This window comes from Rhinopithecus roxellana, chromosome 10 (assembly GCF_007565055.1).
Source record: "Rhinopithecus roxellana isolate Shanxi Qingling chromosome 10, ASM756505v1, whole genome shotgun sequence".
Lineage (NCBI taxonomy): Eukaryota > Metazoa > Chordata > Mammalia > Primates > Cercopithecidae > Rhinopithecus > Rhinopithecus roxellana.
The window spans coordinates 40,932,618-40,957,011 of NC_044558.1; the positions used below are offsets into that span (position 1 = coordinate 40,932,618).

Genomic DNA, 24,394 nt, shown 5'->3' on the forward strand with positions numbered 1-24,394 from the left:
ACTTCCTCTCTAAGCAAAATTTTACATTTGCCCACACCAACCCAGTAATTCTACATTTTCATCCCTACAAATGAGGATCTTGGAACCCTTAGCCAAAGTGTACTACTTGGGAGGAGGTCACTAGAAAAGCTTTACTGATTGGTTCAGGACATCTCTGATCAAAAATTGGTGATCCTTCTGCCTGTAAGAATGGCGTAACCGCCTCCTTCCTCTAGCAATGTGCTGTCTCCCCAGGACCTTTGCAGAAACCTTGGCCCCTGCAACATCAAATAGGAATTATTGACTAGAAAACTTTTGCCAAAAATACAAACTGTAACAAGAATATGGCATTCAGATTAACTAAATGCTTTGTTTTGTATCTTTTTTTTCCTTTTTTCTTTTTTTGGCCCTTGGAACCTGCTCATTTTCATTCTGAAACTGTTGTCTGGATTCAGTTATCTTTAGTCTGCTTTTCAGTGACCTGTGAATAGGATTTAAACAAGGGATATAGGATTTCCTATCTGCTGGAAATCCTAGCAATTTCCGTCACTCTTCCATGGTTGTTCTCTGAAGATGGTGAAGAATCAATGATCTTTCTGGGACAGGCAGCAGAAAACCATCACAGGATGGAGCTTAACTCTGGGATGGCCAGGACAATTTGAGCAGCAATCTGGTTTGATGAGGAAATTCTTGGAAGGCTTGAGTGACTTGTCCTGTATCCCTTAGTGAGCTAGTGCATCTGCAGGAGAATGAACAGATGGTTCCCCCGTCTGGCTACGAATTTACTCAGCCTTTTATGTCTGAGAATCATTAAAAAAAAAAAGCTACAGGCTAGATGTGGGGATCCCTGAAGAAATTAGGGTAGCATTGCATAGGAAGGTGGATGGAGAGCTCCAACTTATCCACAAATGGGACTTTAATTAGCATTTTGTGTTTCTAAGGTTGGAAAAAAAAAATGGTAAGCAACTGCTGACCATGTTGGATGCATATAAAAAGAAAGCAGGCAGTTTGAGGTTTAGTTGATATGAGGGATGGATGCCCAGTGCAATTCTGAGACCGCACTCCCAGGAGATCGGTGGGACTTGACTGACAGGGTGACGTCATCATCCACAGAAGGCCTCCACAGCCCACGCTGGAGCTGACGCCAGAGGTCCCTCAGAGAATCAGCTCTTACCATGGGGCTGTCAAAGGCAAAGGCAGCAGCCCCAGCAAGAAAGACTGTGTTTTTTCCCACTCAGGTGAAGCCACGCACATCTCCTTTCTGGACAGTGTAAACCTCTAGAATTGGGGGCAGTGGTGGGATGGGGGGGACCCAAGAAGGAAATCTTCAACCTCTTGCCAAGCTGACAAACCGGGATAGAAGAAATGGGACTTGGTACGCTGAATTTGTTCACACTGGCCACATTTGAGTGTTCACAGTTGCTAATAGAACTGGGTTGAGGCCAGAAATGGTGGCTCATGCCTGCAATCCAAAGACTTCAGGAGGTTGAGGTGGGGGAATCACTTGAAGCCAGGAATTCGAGACCAGCCTGGGCAACTTAGTGAAACCCATCTTTACAAAAACAAATAAGAAAACAAACAAACAGAAACTGGCCTAGAGTGTTATCCTTTTCCGCTAGTATGTGCCATAGCATTTACTCCAAAAATTTTGAAGTTCAAGTCTTTAGACTTCAAAAGGCTCCTTTGTTAATCAGGTCTCTTGGCTCAAAACATGATGCGTTACACATTATATAAGACAAGAAAAAAAAAAAAAAAAACAGGAAGACTGACCGCTTGGACATTAGATGACTCAGATGAAAGACTTCTAAAATGATTTTACAAAATTTCTAACATCCACTGGGAACTTGCCAGTTTGAAGTGAGTTTGAAGAAAATTTCGGCTTTCCACCTCCCTGTTCCAGTGGAAAAACCCGGCAAGTCTTGCTTCTCAGAGTGCCTTCCATGAGCCAGCAGCATCACCATCACCTGGGCACTTGTTAGAAATGCACACCTCAGACCCTAGAGACTGAATCAGAGTCTGCATTTTACCAAGATCCTCACGCTATTTCTTGCACATTAAGGTTGAGAAGGATTGCAACAGTGCCGTGGGCACACCAGCAGGCTCTTGAAGGCACTGCCATATTGCACAGTTTCCACAGGCCTGGAGTCTGGATCCTCTAAGACACATTGTCCCTGAAATTGAAAGACTGGCATTTCCCCTGCACCTGAGAGAGAAAACAGCATCTCTTCCTGGGAGGACCTGTGTGACCCTGCCTGCATGAAAGGTACGTCAAGAGGGAAGAACCAAACTACCAGAGCCTATCATTGCTCTTCTGTGAGAGGCAAACTTTTGTAGGGCTGCTCAAAGGCTGGTAAAAAGTCTTGATTTAATGCCCAAGGCTTTGATGGCATTGTCCTTGTCCCCGCCCCGGTTTGCTCACTTGGTCTGCAGTGGCAGGCCCACACTTGGCAGTCCCTGGAGTCCTCCAGTGCCTGCGTGCACTTTCTCTTCTTGGTTGGAGGCAATGAGGCTCTAAAATCAAGACACCAAAATGAAGGTTAGGATTCTTCCTTCTGCTCCATGTTATATTAAATAAAATTAAATCTCCCAGGCTATCTGCTTTCCTAAGTCTAATTCCAATTAGTTAAGGTTCCTTGAGCCCTACTAGGCTGAAACTCAGTTTCCCTTGATCAAGTGGATCTGAGATTCACCAACCTGAAAGATAAGCTGACAATGTTTATAATGGCAGAGGACTCACTGAGACAGGAAAGATACAGACTTAAAATATAGGTTTACATTTTACACCCGACCATTTTTTTTCAGGTGGAGTTTTACCGCAATTTTTGATGGCCTTTACTCTTTTTGTCACCCTCTAGATCCAGAAGAGGAAATAAAAGAAAGAAAAGGGGAGAAGACAGAAGAAAAGAACATTAGTTAAGGCTTACTTAGCAGATATTTCTCGGAGAGCTCATTCACAATCCCCTTGGGTAGTCTAGCTGAGGCTGCATAAGCTAACAGTGTTTCCTCCATCATCCAGAACCTCACTGTATATTCCTGACATTTTAACTTTTGGTTGAATAAGGACCTTGGATTTAGAGGGTTTTTAATTAAAAGATTGTCTAAGCCAAGAACACTGGGACCTCGCGACGTCCTATATGCGTCTCAACACTGCCATCTCCTGGACAGGACTGCACTGTGCATTCTCTCTAGGTCCCTGCTAGAGGCAGGCTGCTCCGAGGCTTTCTGCAGAGGTCTTTGATAACTAAATATCTTTTTCTTTACCCAGGGTTGTGGCACAGAGGCTGCTGATGGTAAGAACAACCTATTCCCAGATGGGAGGACACGGATTGGTCCAGCGGGGTGGCAAGATGACTGGCGTTTGAGTGGCAGCTGTGAAAGTCTCCGTGGACTTGGCTGGAGTCGCCCATTCCAGAGGTGCTCTGCAGCGGGTGCATGGGCGGCATCGCAGGAGCAGCTGTGGGGTGGAGAAAAGGAGCTGGAGTTCTCCCATCTGTGGGCCTTAGGGTTCGGTAGCACGCACCTGAGGAGAGACACAAGCAAGAAGTGCCCCTTTCTCACCGCCCAGAGTCGAAGAAGAGCAACAGTGCAAGATGTTATGTGCTGAATGCGGACTGCACTCACCTTTGACCTGTGGAGGAGAGCATGAGTCGGATGCAGAATAGGGCGGGGTGTCTGGGAGCTGGCATTGCCTGAAGATTAGAGACATGCATTGCATTTTTGTTTCACTCTAATCCATTATATTTTTTGTCACAAATAGGAGACAACCCTCAGTATACAGGCCCCACAGTGATGGTTCCTGGTGCTGGGCATGCGGGGTGAGGGGGTTGGGAAGTGAGGGCCCAGCAGACCATGCCCAGGGTCATGTCCTGGTTAATAAGTGAGTGGACTTTGGGTCCCAGGTCTTCCACTTCCTAGCTGTGTATCCATGAACAACTATGTAACCTGTCCAGGCCTCCGTTTCCTCATCTACATAATGGAAATAATCATTACATCTACCTCACAGCATTGTTGTGAGAATTAAATGAGATCATGTACAAAAAGCCCATAACATAATGTCCCAAACATAGTGAGTGCCTAATAAAGTTTAATATTATTGCTTCTTGTAAAGGACAAATATTTAAACTGACATATATCCCAATGGCACTGATTGAATCTTTACAAATTACATGAACGTATTAAATTATCACATGTACCCCTAAATATATATATATACAATTATGTATCAATAAAATTTTTAAATAATTACTTCTTAATACTTCTATACCAGAAAAAAAAATGGTTGTACATACTGTTTGGGCCAAGGAAATGTAAATTGCTGTCCCCACAGCAATGATTTTCTATCTGGGCTCCAGGGGATCCCAAAGCTCTTGAAAGGAGCTCAGGGGTTTTATAACAAGAACACTTTAAATTGCTGGGGAGAACATAACTTTTTTCTGTTTTATATATTGAAGTGCAAGTAAATTTTTTTTTTTTTTTTTTTTTTTGAGATGGAGTCTTGCTCTGTTACCCAGGCTGGAGTGCAGTGCCATGATCTTGGTTCACTGCAACCTGCACCTCCTAGGTTCAAGCAATTCTCCTGACTCAGCCTCCCAAGTAGCTGGGATTACAGGCGCCTGCCACCACACCTGGTTAATTTTTGTATTTTTAGTAGAGACAGGGTTTCAACATGTTGGCCAGGCTGGTCTTGAAGTCCTGATCTTAGGTGATCTGCCCATCTCAGCCTCCCAAAGTGTAGGGATTACAGGCGTGAGCCACGGCACCCAGCCAGTAAAATTTTATTTTTAAAAAAATGGGTACTACCACTAAAGGAGTGTGAAAATCTCTGTTCCAAAAGACCTACAAGTTGCTTATAGCTCAGTATCTCTGTGATGCTCCATCATACATAAGCACCCCCAACCTCTACTTGATTCTCTTGCTTGGAGAGGAAGTTTCAAGTTTAGTATGTTGTTTAAAAGTCCAACATAATATGATGAAAAGCTTGCTTTTATCATTTACCAGAAAAGTTGTTTTCTCCTCAAATTAGTTCTTCATAATTTATTCACTTCCTATTAATAAGGGAAGAGGGAACACACATCTACCCACTTCCAAAAATCCCACTCAAATAAATGTAAAGGAATAAAGAGACATACATACCAAAGCATACAGAGAATGTGAGCAGAGACCCCAGCAGACCAAATTTTAATAACATGGCAGCAGACAGAAATAGACTAGATGGTAACTGAACTAGTAGAATGGAAAAAACGCAACCAAGACTGCCTGGAAATGGTAGAGGTAACAGAGGGAGCCAAGAAGTTTTCCAATCAAACAAAACTCAAAAAGCCCAGGACGCAGAGCTTCTGCATTCAGGGCTAAGGGTGGAGCTGAAAACAAAAAGGATTGGTTGAACATTTGAACAAAAACAACTGGACCCTTACATCAGCTTCCACACTCTGTAAAGCTACCTCTACAACAGCAATCCTCAACCTTTTTGGCACTAGAGACTGATTTCATGGAAGACGTGGAGGTAGTGGGGGTGAGGGATGGTTTTGGGATGAAACTGCTCCACCTCAGATCATCAGGCGTTAGTTAGATTTTCATAAGGCGCATGCAATCTAGATCCCCCTCGCATATGCAGTTCACAACAGGGTTCCTGCTCCTAAGGGAATCTGATGCCGCTGCTGATCTGACAGGAGGCTAAGCCCAGGCAGGAATGCGAGTGCATCCCGGTTCCTAACAGGCCATGGACCCGTAGCAGTCCGCCGCCAGGGGTTGGAAAAACTGCTCTACAAAGAAATCAGAAAAATGCGGCCTAGCTTGGAGGGACAGAACAATCAGTGAACACTAACTCAGAAATGATCCAGGTACTGGATTAGCAGACAAGGATCTTCAAAGCAGCTACTATAAGAAGCTAAATGGAGCAGACAAGCACATGCTTGTGAAATAAATAAATAAAATCTCAGCAAAGAAATCAAAACGACAAATAAAAAAACTAAATCGAAATTCTAAGCTTAGAAAAATTCCAGAAATGAAAGTTTTAAAAAATTATTAGATGGTCTTAAAACAGAACTCAAAGATACATCAATAGACATTATCCCATCTAAACAAGAGGAAAAAAATGTCTTTTTTAAAACTTTAAAAAAGAGAGAGAAAAAGATTTATGAACCTGCAGAGAGGATGAAATAGAAAAAAAATTAAGATGTAACAGCCAAAATCTTCCAAATTTAGGAAAATATATAAATGTATATAAAGATATATATATTATGTACATGTATTTACTTTATATATATACATTTATATCTTTAAGAAGCTCGGCAAAGTAAATACATCTACCGCATCAGAGTGAAGTAACTGTAAACCAAAATAAAGAGAAAGTCTTAAAAGTAGCCAAAGAAAACCAGTACATTATGTGCAGGGTCATAGTGATTCAAATAATCACTGACTTATCAAAATCTCCAGAGGCCAGAAGACAGTAAAAAACATCTTTAAAGTGCTACAGAAAAACAAAACTGGTAAGCCCGAATTTGATATCCAATGAAAATAGTTTTCAAGAATGAAAGCAAAATAAAGATACTTTGAGATAAAAGAAAACTAAGTGAATTCGAGAATAGACATGTACAATAAGAAATGTTAAAGACACTTATTCTGGCTAAAGGGAAATGGTTCTAGATGGTTCTAAATGGTTCTAGATGGAAATTTGAAACTATGAAAAGGGATGAAAAGAATAAAAATGGTATATGTTTGAATGTAAATTATTTTTTATCTTAATTTTTAAACATACATCTGAAGCTGAACACAGTGGCTCATGCCTATAATCCCAGCACTTTGGGAGGTTGAAGGAGGAGAACTGCTTAAGACCAGGAGTTTAAGACTAGCCTGGACAACATGGCAAAACTCTGTTTCTACAAAAAACACTAAAATTAGTCGGGCGTGGTGGCATGCACCTGTGCTCCCAGCTACTCAGGAGGCTGAGGCTGAAGGATCACTTGCGCCCAGGAGTTTAAGGCTTGAGCGAGCCATGAGTTGCCACTGCTCCCCAGCCTGAGCAACAGGCTGAGACCCTAGTTCAAAAATAATAACAAAATAAAATACATTTGAGCGTTTAAAGCAAATTTTGTGAAGTTTATAATGCACATAGGTATAATACTTAGGACAACTATAGCATAGGGATGGCAGTCAGAGATCAATGGAACTATGTTGTTGATGGTTCTGTTTTATGTAAAGTGGTACAATATTAACTCATTAACTCTAAGTAAACTGCAAAAAGTTAAATAATGCAAAGAAGTAGAACTAAAGTCAACAGAAAAATTAAATTCTAAAATTATTCAAATAATACAAAGTAAACCAAGAAAGGAGTTACAGAAGAATAAGAAACAGAAGAGGACAAAAAAAAAGAGAAGCAAATAATTAAATGTCAGACTTAACTACAGATATAGTCCTCCCTTATTCATGGTTTCACTTTCTAAGGTTTCAGTTACCCACAATCAACCTTGGTCTAAATATATTAAATGGAAAAATTCAGAAAAAAATAATGTATAAGTTTTAAATTGCACACCATTCTGAGTAATACGATGAAATCACACACCACGAATCATCCCTCTTTCCAGTATATCCACACTGTATCCGCTACCCACGAAATCTCATTGCTTGTGTTCAAGTAACCTTTATTTTACTTTAATAATGGTTCCAAAAAAAAAAAATAATAATAATGGTTCCAAACACAAGACATGTAAAGTTGGCAATTTGGATATGCCCAAGAGAAGCCACAAAGTGCTTCCTTTAAGTGAACATTTGAACATTCTTGACATAGTAAGGAAAGAAAAAAAATTGTGTGCTGAGATTGCTAGAATCTACTGCAAGCTTGTCCAATCCGCCACCCATGGGCCACATGTAGCCCAGGATGGATGCAGCCCAACACAAATTTGTAAACTTTTAAAAAACGTTATAACAGAGAAAAGAAAAATAAAAAAATAATAATAAATTTAAAAAAAAAGTTATGAGTTTTTTTGTGATTTTTTTGTTGTTGTTTAGCTCATCATCTATCATTAATCTTAGTGTATTTTACATGTGGCCAAAGACAATTCTTCTTCCAAAGTGGCCCAGGGAAGCCAAAAGATTGGACACCCCTGATCTACTGTAAGAATTAATCTTCTATTCATGAAATTGTAAAGAAAGAAAAAGAAATTTGTGCATAGCATATATAGGGTTTGGTACTATCCTCAGTTTCAGGCATCCAGTAGAGGTATTGCAACTTGTCCTCCATGCATAAGAGGGTCTATTGTACAATACTAATAATTACATTAGATGTTAAAAGATTAAACACTCCAATTAAAAGGCAGAAATGAGGCCAGGCATGGTAGCTCACACCTATAATTCCAGTGGGAATTTGGGAATTCCACTATAATTCCCAATAATTTGGGAAGCTGAAGTAGGAGGATTGCTTGAGGTTTGGAAATCAAGACCAGTTTCAGCAACATAGTGAGACCCTGTCTCTGAAAAAAATGTAAAGACCAGGCACGGTGGCTCACGCCTGTAATCACAGCACTTTGGGAGGCCGAGGAGGGTGGATCAGGAGTTTGAGACCAGCCTGGCCAACATGGTGAAACCCATCTCTACTAAAAATACAAAAATTAGCCAGGCATGGTGGCACACACGTGTAATCTCAGCTACTCAGGAGGCTGAGGCAGGAAAATCGCGTGACCTCAGTAGGCGAAGGTTGCAGTGAGCCAAGATCGTGCCATTGCACTCCAGCCTAGGCAACAGAGCGAGACTCCATCTCAAAAAAAAAAAAAAAAAATTTAAAAATTTGCCAGGTGTGGTGGTGCACACCTATGGTCCCAGCTATTCAGGAGGGTGAGACAGTAGGATCACTTGAGCCCAGAAGTTTGAGGTTACAATGAGCTGTAATCATGCCACTGCACTTCAGCCTAGGTGACAAAGTGAGACCCTGTCCCTAAGGGGGAAAAAGGGCAGAAATTATTAGAATGGATTTTTAAAAAGCAACTCTTTATTGCCTGCAAAAACACTTTAAATATAAAGGCACAGATAAGTCAAAAGTTAAGCAAGAGAAAAATGTGTACAAGAAGGGTGAAGCAGTTTCAAGAATAATAGCTAAAACTGACTTCAAAATAAAGAATACCACCACAGACAAAGAGACTCATTTCATAATAATAAAAGAGTCATTTATTAGGAAGGCATAGGAATCATGATTGTTCATGTACTTAATAACAGAGCTTCAAAATATACAAAGCAAAAATTAGTGAAACTAAAAGATGTAGACAATTGTACAATCACATAGCTAAACATTTTAACATTCCTCTTTCATTGATGATAGAATAAAATGGGGAGAACAAGTTGTTAGAACCAAAAAGTCACTAAAGACATACACAGATTGAGGAATTTATTTAAGAGGAAAATAACTGATTATTTTTAACATTGAGAAAAATTTTCAGCTGTTTTTAGAGAACTTGAGGGAATCAAAGCCAAACAAATTGTAAAAACAAGGCAATGATTCAAACAAAGCAAAAAAAAAGAAAATCATATGTGACACATCATGGTAATGTAAGCCCTGGATATTGAGATAACTTAAAATTTTAGACAACTTTATGATATTGGGAAGCTGAGTGTAGAAGTGAATGTAGGATGTGATATAAGAAAATTAAATCTTCCCAGAAGATTATATTATGTTTTTCAAGTGTATACAGCAAGAAAGCAATATAAAAACATTATTTAGATATAGGGCAATAGAAATATCCAAAAAGTTGGAAAGTGGCTGCCTCTAGGGGAGCGAATTTAAAGACAGGGGTAGAGCAGGGAGATTGCTGGTAATCTCCCATTATACGCTATATACAGTATCATTTGACTTTTAAATTCTTCACATGTATCACTCTAGGTCTATAAATTAAATTTTGTAACTGACTCTGTGATCTCATAATTCCACATTTAAGGCTCTAGGCCATTGTTTAGTTAACCTTACACTATAGGCATCACTGAATTCAATAACGTAAATAAAAACTGAAAATCACAAGTAAATGATCAATCTACTCAAAAAAAAATACAGCTTAGCATATTATAAACAGGAATGCAGTCTCCATCCAGCAGTCCCTTAAGGAAAACCAAAAGTCCCTGTGTTGAGTGACAGTAATATGTGTCGGTGGTTTTAAGATGAAGATTTAAAAATATTAAATGCTGTCTTTACAGTGCCTTCCCCTTCCAAAATTCACCACAGCTACTCATTTATTTCATTGTATTTTATATGCTTCCATGCTCAATGCATTTTAATACAGTTAGAGAAATTTTGCGCTTCTTTTCAGAGAATTTGAAGGGAGAATTAATGATAGCTACCTTCAAACTGGCCAAATTGTTAAAACGAGCAATGATTAGTTCCTAGTAAAACACTTGTTTGATAATTTTTCTTCACTTCTTAGCCCCTCCTACTCACAGTCATCATGTCAAGAATCCCAGAAATGCACATCAGACTGTGTTTCAGTCTTTGTGCTCCAAACTTGTCTATTATACTAAAAGGATTTCCATAAAGCAGAGAGCAACAGACACTATGGGGCACACCTTGAGCGGCCAACTCTGTCTCTAGCTTCAGCAGGAAAGAGTTGTAAAAATCAAGAGATTCAGGAGGCCAAGGCGGGTGGATCACCTGAGGTCAGGAGTTCAAGACCAGCCTGGCCAACATGGCAAAACCCTGTCTCTATTAAAGATAAAAAAAAAAAAAAAAAAATTAGCCAGATGTGCTCCTTGAACCCAGGAGGCAGAGGTTGCAGTGAGCCGAGATCTCGACAATGCCCTCCAGCCTGGGCGACAGAGCGAGACTCTGTCACACACACACACACACACACAAAAAAAAAAAAAAAAAAAAGGAAGAAAAATCAAGAGATTCTTAGCAGCTGATAAAAAATAGAATAATTTGCCTTCTAAACCCCTTCCTCTCAGACATACAGCTTGTTTTTGTCTTTTGGAGGATAAGTGGAGAAACAGTCTCCCAGGGGTTGAATCTACATGAACCAAAAGAGGGTGTACCAAATAGACTTTGCCCTCCAGCTATTTGAGGTGATACGTACATCCATGACAAACATGCTGCCCTCAATGCAGCCAGTACTTCTTTCATATTGCAACCAGGCTTGCTCAAGTCTTTACTGAGTGCCTACTGTGCTCATGACTCTGCCAGGCACTAGGCAAGACACATACATGGTGTGTCTTCATGTGACTATCTAGGTGGGATACTCACAATTGAGCCATCCAATCCTAGTTTTCTCCAATGAATCCCTTGGTGCCTTCACACAACACCAACCGCCCCTTCTCTAACACTCCATTGCACCTCACACTGAGCTCGGCTCAGCACAGTGCCCAATACAGAGTTGGTGCTTAACAAATACAAGAGACTGTGTTAAACTACATATGACCATGAATATGCTGTATATATAAATCCATATATCAAGAGAGAGCCTTCCTGACCACCCAATCTAAAATGGTAGCCTCTCCTCCTTGCCTTACTCTTATTTGTCTTCATCTTACTGAGTGACTTTAGACGACTGGCCATTGTCTTTTTCTTCCCACCGGAGTGGCATGACAACAATGGTGTGCCATGGATGAGGGGATGGGAATTGCTTGCCCCAGGTGCAGGCAATAAGGAAATGCATTGTCTGTAGACGATTTGAAAACAGTACTAAGCCTACAAAAAGTCAGTCTGCTTTTTGTTATCACCATGCATCACCAATTCTAAGAAAAATGCCTGGGTGCCCTGCCAGGGCAGACTGCTCCCCCCACAGTGCCCTTGGTCTGGCAGGGATTACATCTGTTTTGTTCACTGTTTTACCCCATGCTCCAACTATAAAAATGGTTGTTATTTAAAGTATTGCCTCCAATTTTTCATGTATATGATTTATCTTTTCGTATGAACTTTCACATTAAGAATATGTCTTCCTACTCTGTGTGTGTGTGCATGTGTGAGTGCATGTGTGTGTGCACGTGTGGGCATGTGTGGGTGCATATCTGTGTGTACGTGTGAGTACACGTGTGTATGCATGTGTATGTGTGTGAGTGCACATGTGTGCATGTGCGTGCACTATGCAAGCATGTGTGCGTGTGTGAGTGCATGTGTGTGCACGTGTGTGAGTGCACATATTTGCATGTGTACTGTGTACTGTGCAAGTGTGTGTGTGAGTGCATGTGTGTGCATGTGTGTGCATGCTGTGCATGTGTGTGTGCATGTGCACTCCATAGTGCTCCAGTGGGGAGATTGTGACAGGCACTCAATAAATACTTGATCAAGGTCAGTTAGGGTTTGTAGCCACCATCTAGAAGTTGATACAGGAAAGGGTTTTGGCAGAAATGTTGTCAATGAGTATGGTTGCCCAAGAAAATAATTTCATGATAGGGCAGCCAAAAACAAGACAAATAAGATGCCACTCCTCCCCTCCAGCTCTGTGCTGGCAGACTGCAATGATCTGACCCTTTCACACACCTCCTCTGCTGCTTTAGATGTAGAGATACTTTTTTGAGAACCTACCCTGAGCCAGGCACCATGCTAACCCTTTGCATGTGTGTCTCATTTAACCTCCACAACTCTAATATGAAAAGGCACCATCATTGTCCTTAATCCTCAAGCAATGAAACCGAGGCTTGGCCAGGCACAGTGGCTCACGCCTGTAATCCCAGCACTTTGGGGGGCCGAGGCGGGTGGATCACAAGGTCAGGAGTTTGAGATCAGCCGGGCCACCATGGTGAAACCCCGTCTCTACTAAAAAAAATACAAAAGTTTAGCCGGGCATGGTGACACACACCTGTAATCCCAGCTACTTGAGAGGCTGAGGCAGGAGAATTGCTTGAACCCGGCAGGTGGAGGTTGTAGTGAGCCGAGATCGCGCCACTGCACTCCAGACTGGGCGACAGAGAGAGACTCCGTCTCAAAAAAAAAAAAAAAAAAAAAGAAACCGAGGCTTGATGAGGTTAAATAATTCACTCGTGATTATTCATCTGACAGTTAGTCAAGCTGGAGTCAGATGGTCTACCACCAGAGTTTATCCTCTAAATAACAGGGTATTTTAAATACAGACCATTCTAATCAAATTACTTATTATTATGAGTCATTTCATCTTGCACAGATATCCTTAGAATCAAGGAGTATCAGATAATGTTTTAGCCCAGTCTTCTTCTTCAGGCTTTCTCTTATTCTATCAGTTTGAACTCAGAAGTCAAACCAGTTTTTAACAAGCTCTTCTCACAGAACTGCACGTACTCTCTCACTCCCTTTCGCATCATCACAATACAGCTTATCAGCCCCACGAGAGTGATGGTAGAACCAAGACATGCAGCTGGTAACTGACTCCTAATTCATTTGCCATTCAAACCCAATAAGCCAAGTCCTAAGTTAAACCCATAATATTAGATGCTTAAGCTCTAACATTAGAATGAAACAAAATGAAACCTGCAGTTGATTCCTTCACAGATCTAACATATCTCTGTTTCCCCTCCTGTAACATCCCCTATTCAAACACCAGTGTCCTCAGCTAGTTGCCCCCTACCCCTATACCAGATCTCAAAGCCTAAAATTCATTTTATCTACCCCTACTAAGCACACTGACTCAAACCAAACTACATTAATTTAGTCTGTCTTGAAGATTTACTAGTCTCTATTCTAGAGCCTTGCCTTCTCTACACACACATACATATAATGCTTGTTGTCCTTTTTCATTGCAATTTCAGGGTTTTATGCTTCCCCTAAGTCTCTCCAATCTCCCTCTCTCAAAGCAGCATCGCATACCTGGACATTTCCTAGTATGTCTCACCACCATAGCTCAACTGTGTACCAAGTGGGTAACTGGCTGGCTAACCTAGGAAATCAGAGAGGACCTTAGCCTGCTCCTCCTAAGCAGACAGCTATCTCAGACTCTACCATAAGGAAATAAAGAGTTAAGGGCAATTTACAGAAACCTTCACATGTTGACAGGACTGGCTTCAGCTCTGCATACATGCCTTATACATGCTCATACATGAATAATGCGTTCCAAATGGGGCCCATGGCGAAATAAATTTGAGGAACACTTCATTCCATTTCTCTTCCTTAGCTGCACATTAGCACATCAAAGGCACTAAGAAGTCCTGCAGTAAAAACACTTATGTAATTTAGTTTAAGCCAGTGAGTCACAAGCTAATTTATTGACCATGAAACTTTTTTTCTCACAGCATCTAATAGGACAAGTTTTTCATAGAGCATTTGTTCCTTTTTCACAAGACCAATAATTCAATGTTTTAATATATTTAAGATCTGAAAATCTGCCTATGAGATTTAAACTAGTTCTCAGAAATTTGAAGCCCAATGGTCTCTTAGATTTTTGACATAAAGGGTTGCCACTGATATCTTTAGAAGACACACATTGTAGGCAACATGGTAGAGGGGAAGTAACATGATTGGTAGTAAACCCAGGTCTGAATCCCACCTCTAGTACCCAGGCAAAAAAAAAAAAAAAAAAAACCCTACATACCAGTGCTGTTGTGATATGAAACTATGAAATGAAACTAACCTGTATAAAGACCCTGGTATTTAGAAATACTTAAAATTTGGAGTATTTGAACAGGTTGTACAGTTCTAATGATCATTGAACCAGCCCAGTGTCCCTGTGGTCATGGAATAGCCGTGTTTCTGCTTGTTCTCACTCAGACTTTATTGCAGTTCCACTTAACTGCATGCATCTGAGCATTTTTTTAATCAAGTAATGACAGGTTATCTGATCATAGGGCTCTCCTTTAATGAACGTGAACTCTGACAATCTTTATGAACTATGGCTCAGATCTACTCTGAGTCACACCATTTGGTAGATAATTTTAGATACGTTTCATGTATTTCCCTGAGATTCACATTCCTTTAAAATATCAGTTAATCTAAAAGCTTCATGTGGAAGAAAAGGCGTGTTTCTAGAGCCAGGCAGATTTTTATCTCAGCTTTGCCGTGTCTTGACCTACGGAGAGTTACTTAACCTCTCTGCACCTTATCCTCTTCATCTGTAAAACATAGATAATATACCTATTTGGAAGAGTTTAGAGAACGAGATGTATTACATCAAATATATAATTAAATAAGTGAATATATGAAGGGCAAAGAATGCCCAATACTTAGTAAATGCTCAACAATAGTAACTTCCTCTTCTACCTCACCTGCAAGCCCCGTCACCTGCCTCAAAGGTAGAGAGTGAAGCCTCCTGGGCAAACCGGTCCTGAATCTCAATAGCAAGGGGGAAGCCTATAGGCAAATATTTCTGGTCTGGTAAGAAAGACCATTATTTTCATGGAGACTAAAATATAAGGCAGATTTCGGACCTCCCAGGTAGCTCAGAACACAATACCCCAAAGTACGGTGCCTTGGCATGCTAAGTACCTTGAAATGAAGGAGACTGGAAGGACCTCAGAAGCAAGGTATCTCTGACCTTCCCCTGTCCTCCTGCCTCTCATGCCCTTTTCTCCCTCAAAGCAAATCACAGAAACCATAATTCTTCTTCTCCAAGATGGTTCATAGATACTAGAACTCCTCCCTGTAAAGCGAGCCATAAAACCCAGAAAAGTCACTGTCTCCCTTCTATCTCATTCCAAAGGGACTCTCATTCCAAAGAGACCCTACCCCACAGCTTGGAAGAAGCAATGCTACACAGAGAAGCTAAGAAAAATCTGAACAGACCCTGCTGGGTTTCCTCCCTCAGTCTATTACCATTAGATCACACCCTTTTGTCCACTTACATTTCTTTTTTTTTTTTTTTTTTTTTTTTTCACATTGTACAGTTTATTTCTAAAGTCATTGAGTATATAGTATTTAATTTCATCATTGTAATAGTCTTTTCATGTAAGAGTTATAATCATTCTGGGGTTTTTTTTTGTCTCTCATTTTCAATAGCTTCATGGAGACATAATTGAAATAAGCTGTATATATTTAAAATAATTTGATAAGTTTTGACATATGTATACAGCTATGAAATCATTAGCACAATATGCATCGCCCCCAGGAGTTTCCTTGTGCTCTTTCCCAAGCAACCACTGATCTACTCTCTGCCATAGATTAGTTTAGTTTGTTTAGATAATTAGTTTAGATAGATTGGTTGGCATTTTCTAGAATTTTAGATTAATATAATCAAACACTATGCACCTCTTTTTTTGGATGAAGGAAGTCTGTATTTTTTCACTCAGCATAAATTATTTTGAGCTTCATCCATGTTGCTGCATGTATCACAGTTCATTCCTTTTCATTGCTGAGTAGCATTCCATTGTATGGAAATCTCACGATGTTGACATATTCATCTGTTGATGGAAATTTGAGTTGCTTCCAGTTTTGCGCTATTACAAATCAAGTTGCTATGAACATTCTTATAAGTCTTTGTATGAACATGTGCTTTATTTTCTCTTGGGTAAATAAACAGGAAAACACCTAGATCATATGGTAGGCATATGTTTAACATTTATATTATTATAACATATTATTATTACATGTTATATATGTTATTTTACATTCTCAGCAGCAGGCTATGAAAGTTTCAACTCCTATGCATTCTCACCAAATCTTGGTCTGGTCGTCAATCTTTGTACTTTCAATTTAATTTAATAGATGTGTAGTGGTATCTAATTGTGTTTTTAATTTGCATTCCCTTAATGGCCAATTATATTGAGCATTTTTTTTTCTTTTCTTTTTTTCTTTCTTTTTTTTTTTTTTTTTATTATACTTTAAGTTCTAGGGTACATGTGCATAACGTGCAGGTTTGTTACATATGTATACTTATGCCATGTTGGTGTGCTGCACCCATCAACTCGTCAGCACCCATCAGTTCATCATTTATATCATGTATAACTCCCCAATGCAATCCCTCCCTCCTCCCCCCTCCCCCCTCCCCATGATAGGCCCCAGTGCGTGATGTTCCCCTTCCCGAGTCCAAGTGATCTCATTGTTCAGTTCCCACCTATGAGTGAGAACATGCGGTGTTTGGTTTTCTCTTCTTGTGATAGTTTGCTAAGAATGATGGTTTCCAGCTGCATCCATGTCCCTACAAAGGACGCAAACTCATCCTTTTTTATGGCTGCATAGTATTCCATGGTGTATATGTGCCACATTTTCTTAATCCAGTCTGTCACAGATGGACATTTGGGTTGATTCCAAGTCTTTGCTATTGTGAATAGTGCCGCAATAAACATACGTGTACATGTGTCTTTGTAGTAGAGTAATTTATAATCCTTTGGGTATATACCCAGTAGTGGGATGGCTGGGTCATATGGTACATCTAGTTCTAGATCCTTGAGGAATTGCCATACTGTTTTCCATAATGGTTGAACTAGTTTACAATCCCACCAACAGTGTAAAAGTGTTCCTATTTCTCCACATCCTCTCCAACACCTGTTGTTTCCTGACTTCTTAATGATTGCCATTCTAACTGGTGTGAGATGGTATCTCATTGTGGTTTTGATTTGCATTTCTCTGATGGCCAGTGATGATGAGCATTTTTTCATGTGTCTGTTGGCTGTATGAATATCTTCTTTTGAGAAATGTCTGTTCATATCCTTTCCCCACTTTTTGATGGGGTTGTTTTTTTTCTCGTATATTTGTTTGAGTTCTTTGTAGATTCTGTCCACTTGCATTTCTACACAGCTGTTCATTCCTCATTGAACTCAAGCATAAAAATAAAAATAGTTTTGCCTGAGTCTCTGGGTTTCATTTCTGAACGCTCCTGCATCACATAAAACTTTAATTAAGTAAATTGTTTATGTTTTTCTCTTGTTAGCCTGTCTTTTGTTATAGGAGCATTGGTTGTGACCATTATGTTGGACAAGGAATGGTATCATACATTTCCATTCCTATAAAAGACAGCTCTTCAATGAAGACCTTTGTTCACTCTTCCCTCTAAACAGCTAAAGGTCTTTCTATTAGTTATAAAAAGTAGTCTAGATGATTATACAGAACCCAGGTAGAATCAGTGGAACCTTCACTTAAGGAGAAGACACTTAGAGGAGAGAGACTATACAACTTTTGGCAGGTTGCTTCCAGGTCAGAGAAAAGGATATATCCATTGTCTGCAATTCATACAAGTTACTGGGATGTAGTGAGAGGAATGTGAGGGCAGGTACAGGGGCAATTAGTATCTGAGTTCAGCCCATGCAGTGCCTAGAACAGAATAGCCAGTTCAGAGTGTGGGCTCAGACATTTGGCAACCTACTAGCTCTGTGTGTGTGTGTGTGTGTGTGTGTGTGTGTGTGTGTGTGTGTAACTTCCTTCAAAAATGTTGAATTCAACTTCTTCCCACAGTTTGTTGCCAAGGAAGTTTCTGTTGGCAGAGAATAATAAGAGCCAGGTACCAGAAGTATATGCATACAGGTTTCTCCATTACTATTGAGGATTCAGGCCTGGTTTCACTCTCTGTCTTAGGAGGGCAGGGGCATTTGCAGGTATGCTGAGGTGGGCTCAATAACAGAATGGAGATGACAGTGACAGTGGAGGGTCAGTGAACTTGGAGTCAAATCAATAGAACTTATCCAATATAAGCAACAGAGAGAAAAAATATTGAAAAAAAAATGAACTGAGCCTCAGTGACCTGTGCAAACTATCAAAGGTCTAACATTTGCATTTTTGGAATTCTAAAAGGGAAAAAGAAAGACATTGGTAAAGAAAAATAAATGTTAAAAAAAGCAATGGCAGGTTGGGCGTGGTGGCTCATGCCTGCAATCCCAGCACTTTGGGAGGCCAAGGCAGGCGGATCACCAGGTCAGGAGATCGAAACCATCCTGGCTAACATGGTGAAACCCTGTCTCTACTAAAAATACAAAAAATTAGCCAGGCATGGTGGCGGGTGCCTGTAGTCCCAGCTACTCAGGAGACTGAGGCAGGAGAATGGTGTGAACCCGGGAGGCGGAGCTTGCAGTGAGCCGAGATCGTGCCACTGCACTCCAGCCTGGGCAACAGAGCGAGACTCTGCCTCAAAAAAAAAAAAAAAAAAAAAAAAAATGGCTACAAATTTCCCAGATGTGGTAAAAACTATACACTTACAGATTCAGATTCAAATTTGATCAAATCCCAAACAGTATAATATTAAAAAATGCTCATACCTAGAAACATATAATCAAACTGCTAAATATCAAAGATAAAGAAAATATCTTGCAGATGGAGAAGAACGATATATTACATACAAGGGAACAATGATTCAAATAGCTTTTTATTTTTCATCAGAAACCATGGAGGCTAGAAGGCAGTGGGTCAACATTTTTTAAATGCTGTGGAAGGAAAAAATCCTAATGACCAAGTATTTTATATTCAGCAAAAAAAAAATGTCTTTTAAAAATGAAGTTGAAATTCAGTGGAGGAAAACTAAGAAAATCTATCACCAACAAATCTGCTCTAAATGAAATTCTAAAGGGAGTTCCTAAGGTTGAAGAAGAATGATACCAGAAAGAATTGTGGAACTTTCCAAATGAAGAAGACCAATGGAAATGGTAAATGCTTGTGTCAATACAATAGCCTATTTTTTCTCTTCTTAAGTTCCTCAACATATACATGAACGTTGAAACCAAAGATTACAGCATTGTCTCATGGAGTTTTAAATATATATAGATGTCACATTCTGAAATAAATATAAACCATAGGAACAAAAAACAGACCAGTGGTTATCAGGGATCAGGGTAGATGGTGAGTCCAACCACAAATGAACAGCACAGGGAAATTTTTCAGTGTTGTGTGTTATGATAAAGTGGTTATATTACTATGAACTTGTCAAAACTCATAGAAATTTACACAAAAATTTGAACTTTAGTAGTTGTAAATTAAAAACAAGAAAGGCTAGAATGCCTATGTTAACACCAGAAAATAAGAGTAGAAATCAATGAAACAGAAAACAAAAAAATAAGAATTTAACTTTAACCAAAAGCTAGTACTTTGAGAGATTAAGAAAAGTGATAAATTTCATGCCAGATTAACCAAGAAAAAAAAAAAGACACAAGTTGCTGACATCAAGAACAACAAATGAATCATCACTATAGATCCTACAGACATTAAAAGTATGAGGGAATATGAAGAACTTTATGCTGATGAATTTGACAACTTAGTTGAAATGGACAAATTCATTGAAAGACAGAAATTGCCTAAGCTGATTACTATCGATAGATAACCCAAATAGCTCCACATCTATTAAATATACTGAATTTGCGGGTGGAGGTGAGGAATGAGTGGAATTTCTCACAAAGAAAATTCTGCACTGGTGATATTTGTCAAAGATCCATAGACATAATAATATCAACTCTACCCAAGTTCTTTTGGAAAACAGAAGAGGAGGGAACACTTCTTAGCTCATTTAATCATTTCATAATATTTTAAACATCAACTAGAGAGCAGTGCTCTCATTACTTACAAGGCCCCCAAATCAAAGTCATTGCCCAAGAATTCCTCCAACAGACTTGTGTCCAGGGCTGGGTTCTCCAGAGTACCATTGGCTCCCTGAGCTGCAAAGGCAAATTGAAGATCTTGAGAACCATGAGGATTTCAGTATGGCCAATAGCTAAAAACATTGACAAATCTTTAAGGTCAGGGACTGTGTCTTTCTTACTGTATACACAAGGGTCAATAGCATGGAAGAGGTACAAAGTAAACATTTATTCAACGGATGGATGGATGGAAGGATGGACGGTAGTTTTGTTGCTTGGCCAAATTATTTCCAGTTAAATTCAACAAGAAGTTCAATATCTTGTTTCACATTTTTTTTAGACCTGCCAACAGGTAACAAAATAGTTCTGTCCTTTTCCTTGGTTTACAAAATGAAAATAAATGTACTAGTTTCCTACTGACTTCTCAGTGCCTTACACCAGGAGGATAATAATGCCCTGTTATGACTGATGTTAATGTTGATTCCTTGGTTAAAGTACTGTCTGCCAGCTTTCTTCACTGTAAAAGCTTTTCTTTTGTAATTTGTGGGGAGATACTTTGAGATTCTACATACATACTGTTTCTCATCAAATTTTTACCCCATAGTTTTAGCATTTTTGATGATCATAAGTATTTTAATACAAAAAATGAAAAACAAACTGAAATATTTTCTGTTTTGGTTTAAGCCTCGGTATTCAGGAAACATTATTTTTTTCAACTTTGATTTTAGAAATAAAGGGTTCATGTGCAAGTTTATTCCATAGGTATATTGCATGATGCTGAGATTGAAAGTATGGATCCCATCATCCAGGTAGTAAGCATTTATAGTCATTTTTTTCCAGTCCTGAATCTAATCCAGAATAGCATAATGCATTGGGTTATTATGTCATATCAAAGAGTACAGGCTAGTTGTTTATAAAATGTCCCTCAGTTTTAGTTTGCCTATTATCTTATGGTTAAATTCAAATTATATATGTTTGACAAGAATATTACATAAGTAAGGTCCATTCAATGAAATATTACGCAGCCATTTAATAAATTTTACAATGTCTCAAGAGAAAAAAGTGGGTTGCAAAATCTTGTACCCAGTGAATAAAAAACACATGAGTAAAAAACGGATATTTACCAACGAGATGTACAAAAGTAATATAAATATTGTGTTGCAACAATAAACAGACCAATATTTTGAACATAATAAAGTCCAGAAATAAACCCAAAGATATTTATGAGAATTTAGCTTGTGATAAATGTATCATTTTATGTCCATGAAAAAAAGCTACGTTCTATACTAGAATCTCATTTCTACACCAAAATGAATTCCTAAATGTACGGAAGATTTAGATAAACCATAATATTACTAGAAGAAAACAGGTACATATTTGTGTATATTTTGGAAGGAGAAGAAGACTCTTAAACCATGATAGGAATACCAAAAAACATACAGAAAAAAAAGGTCTATAAATTTGACTACATAACAACTGAATTTTTCAGAATACATGAAAAGCAAGGTTGAAAGCAAATGCTGCTTCTAAGGTTTTGGACTAATAATTCCCAAATCAAAACTTCTTAATGATTGCCTATATCTCACTCACTAGAAAAGGTTCATGAGGGCAAAAATCATAGTTGTCTTATTCGTCACTGTAACCTCATAATACTAAAGCTTTTTTCTTTTCTTTTTTTAAAGAGAGAGGGAGAGAAGTCATTGGAAGAGTGAGGTAAATATTTTCTAGGACTCCTGAGTCAGCTAATGAGGAAGTATATGTGTCTGGATAACAAATGCATAGAAAAGCCACAGAGATGGAATCCAAAATGTTAACGGTGATTATCTTCAGTGATAGTGCTTTGTTTTGTTTTCTTTATACATCTGTTTTATTTTTTAAATGTATTACTTTTGTAATCATCTAGTTATATAAGAAATTCATCTCAGAGTAAGAATAAAATGATCTTTTTCTTTGAAAAAAACAATATTTGTTGAACGAATGAATGAATATCTTCACTAGCAGGGACTGGATTGATGATCCTTAGTAAAGAGGTGACATAATTGGGGCATACACTCTCTGTTCTGTATGCCCTCCTTCCCCCCATCCTTTCTGCAGTTTCTGAGCAGAAGAATACATTAGCACCCAACAACAAAAGGGCCTTGAAATGTGAGTTTCCTTCAGAGTCCTCTGACTAAGCCTTTGTCTTACCGCAGCAGTTTGAGTGGCACAAGAACCTCCCACCCACCAGAGAATTACCAAAGAATTGTAGCTCCTGACTGCCACTAGTTGATAGTCAATAGCCAATATCTAAAAGCCAACATCCAAGGGTTAAGCTAAGGTGAGGAGTTTATTTGTGCTGAATACAGAGGAGAGCCAGTTTTGCTGGAGTCAACTGCTCTCTAAGCTGCCACGGATAAACAAATGCACTCAATCCCATCATTTAGAAGGGTGTCAAGAGCACCACATGATGCAGGTATTATCTTTGGCAACTCCCAATCGCCATTCGTGAGGTACACTTTTTTCCGTGCTTTGCTTTGCTAGAGGATTATAGTACTCACATCTGTAGAACCTGAAAAATCTTTTTCGCTTTTCCCAACAGTGGAAAGTGATAAAGTTTTTCTTTCATCTTATTAAAATCTGAAATAGATGGTATTGAATGATGAAATTGAATGAGGTCTTAATAAATTTTGTGGGTTTTTTCCAGGTACAGTTTAAATATATAATAGTTCTGCTTTCTATCCCCCATCCCAATGCCCCTCAAGTTTTATGTTGGCTTCATAAAAAGAATTTGCAGGCTTTTCTTCTTTCTCCACATTCTAGAATTGTGAAAATTGTGGAGGAGACATCACCAACTCAATTTGTTGACATGAGCTAAGACGAAAATGAGTGGCATATATCCCACATGCCTCCTGGATTCACAGGAGAGATTCCTGGAGATTTAGATGATCAGAAATGACCTCATAGTGGAGTTAAGTCTTGAGCTGGACTTTGAAGAAAGGCTGGGATGGACAAGACATCTTCATTCTTTCATTGATTCAACCACAATTTACTAAGGACCTACCATGTGCCAAGCATTGCACAAGGTTCTGGGGACATATCTGTGAAAAAGAAGACAAGAACCCCTTAGAGGGCTTGCATTCTAAGGGAGGGAAAGGAGGCGACATTGGGGGTAGGGTAGGACACATATGACATATAAAAAATAACAAATACAAGGTATTTTCAGAGAATGAGGAAAAAAAAACAGGCTGGCATAACAGACTGTGATGGAGGGAGCGCTTTTCTATGCGGACTCCTCTCTCAGGAGGGAGCCAGCCATGCAGAGATCAAGGACAGAGAGTGCCAGGTGGGGAAAAATGGCAGTGGCAAGAGACAAATCATCCAATGGGTTAGAGCACGGGAACACAGGCATAGGACAGGAGGGCAGAGCAATAGGAAGCTTTTGGAGAAAACATACACTTTATGTTTTCGAAGGTCATTCTGGTTGCTTGTGGGAAGATTATAAGGGTACAAGAAGAGATGGGAGATCAATTTGAATACTTCTGCAGTTATCCAGGGACACCTGGAGTTGGAATTTCTCACTCTGGGCCAAGCAAAAGAATAAGCACTTTGCTTATGTGATCTTATTTAATCTTCCTAACAGCCCTAGGAAGTGGCCATCAATACTATCCCCAGTTTACAGAAAAGGCCAAGTGATTACACAGGTTACCCAGCTTGTCCAAATCACACAGCATGTAAGTGGCACACAGGGAAGCCAACCCAGGCTACTGAGCCTGCTCTCACCACTGCCTTATGCTCCACCGCCTCGTGCTCCACCGCCTCTCCAGCAATGCCCGCCAACTGCAAGGAGGACTGACTTGCTTCTACTGCTTCACTGGGCTTTGGGCAAACCTACTGCTAAGAGAAGCAGATGGAGGGAGTAATCTGTTTAGTTTTCCCCTGAAGCCCCTGCTGGTGTCCCATCTGCTTTATATAGCACCCTTCACTCTCCCCTCCACACACCCCACACAATTCCCCAGGTAGAAATAGGAGGTGGCCCATAGATTCTAAAACCTGAGTTCTGTGTCACTTG

The 24,394-nt window shown here is 39.5% G+C and overlaps 1 protein-coding gene across 1 annotated transcript in view; it reads right to left on the reverse strand.

Annotated features, from left to right (window-relative positions):
* MYRFL (myelin regulatory factor like) overlaps positions 1-24,394 on the reverse strand; it is a 112,845-nt gene that overhangs the window by 70,254 nt on the left and 18,197 nt on the right. Inside the window, exons 2-5 of the mRNA XM_010358764.2 lie at positions 20,334-20,424; positions 3,601-3,668; positions 3,241-3,499; positions 2,399-2,490 (exon numbers count right to left, since the gene is read on the reverse strand). Coding sequence (XP_010357066.1) covers positions 2,399-2,490; positions 3,241-3,499; positions 3,601-3,668; positions 20,334-20,424 — 510 coding nt within the window. The remainder of the gene's footprint in view (positions 1-2,398; positions 2,491-3,240; positions 3,500-3,600; positions 3,669-20,333; positions 20,425-24,394) is intronic.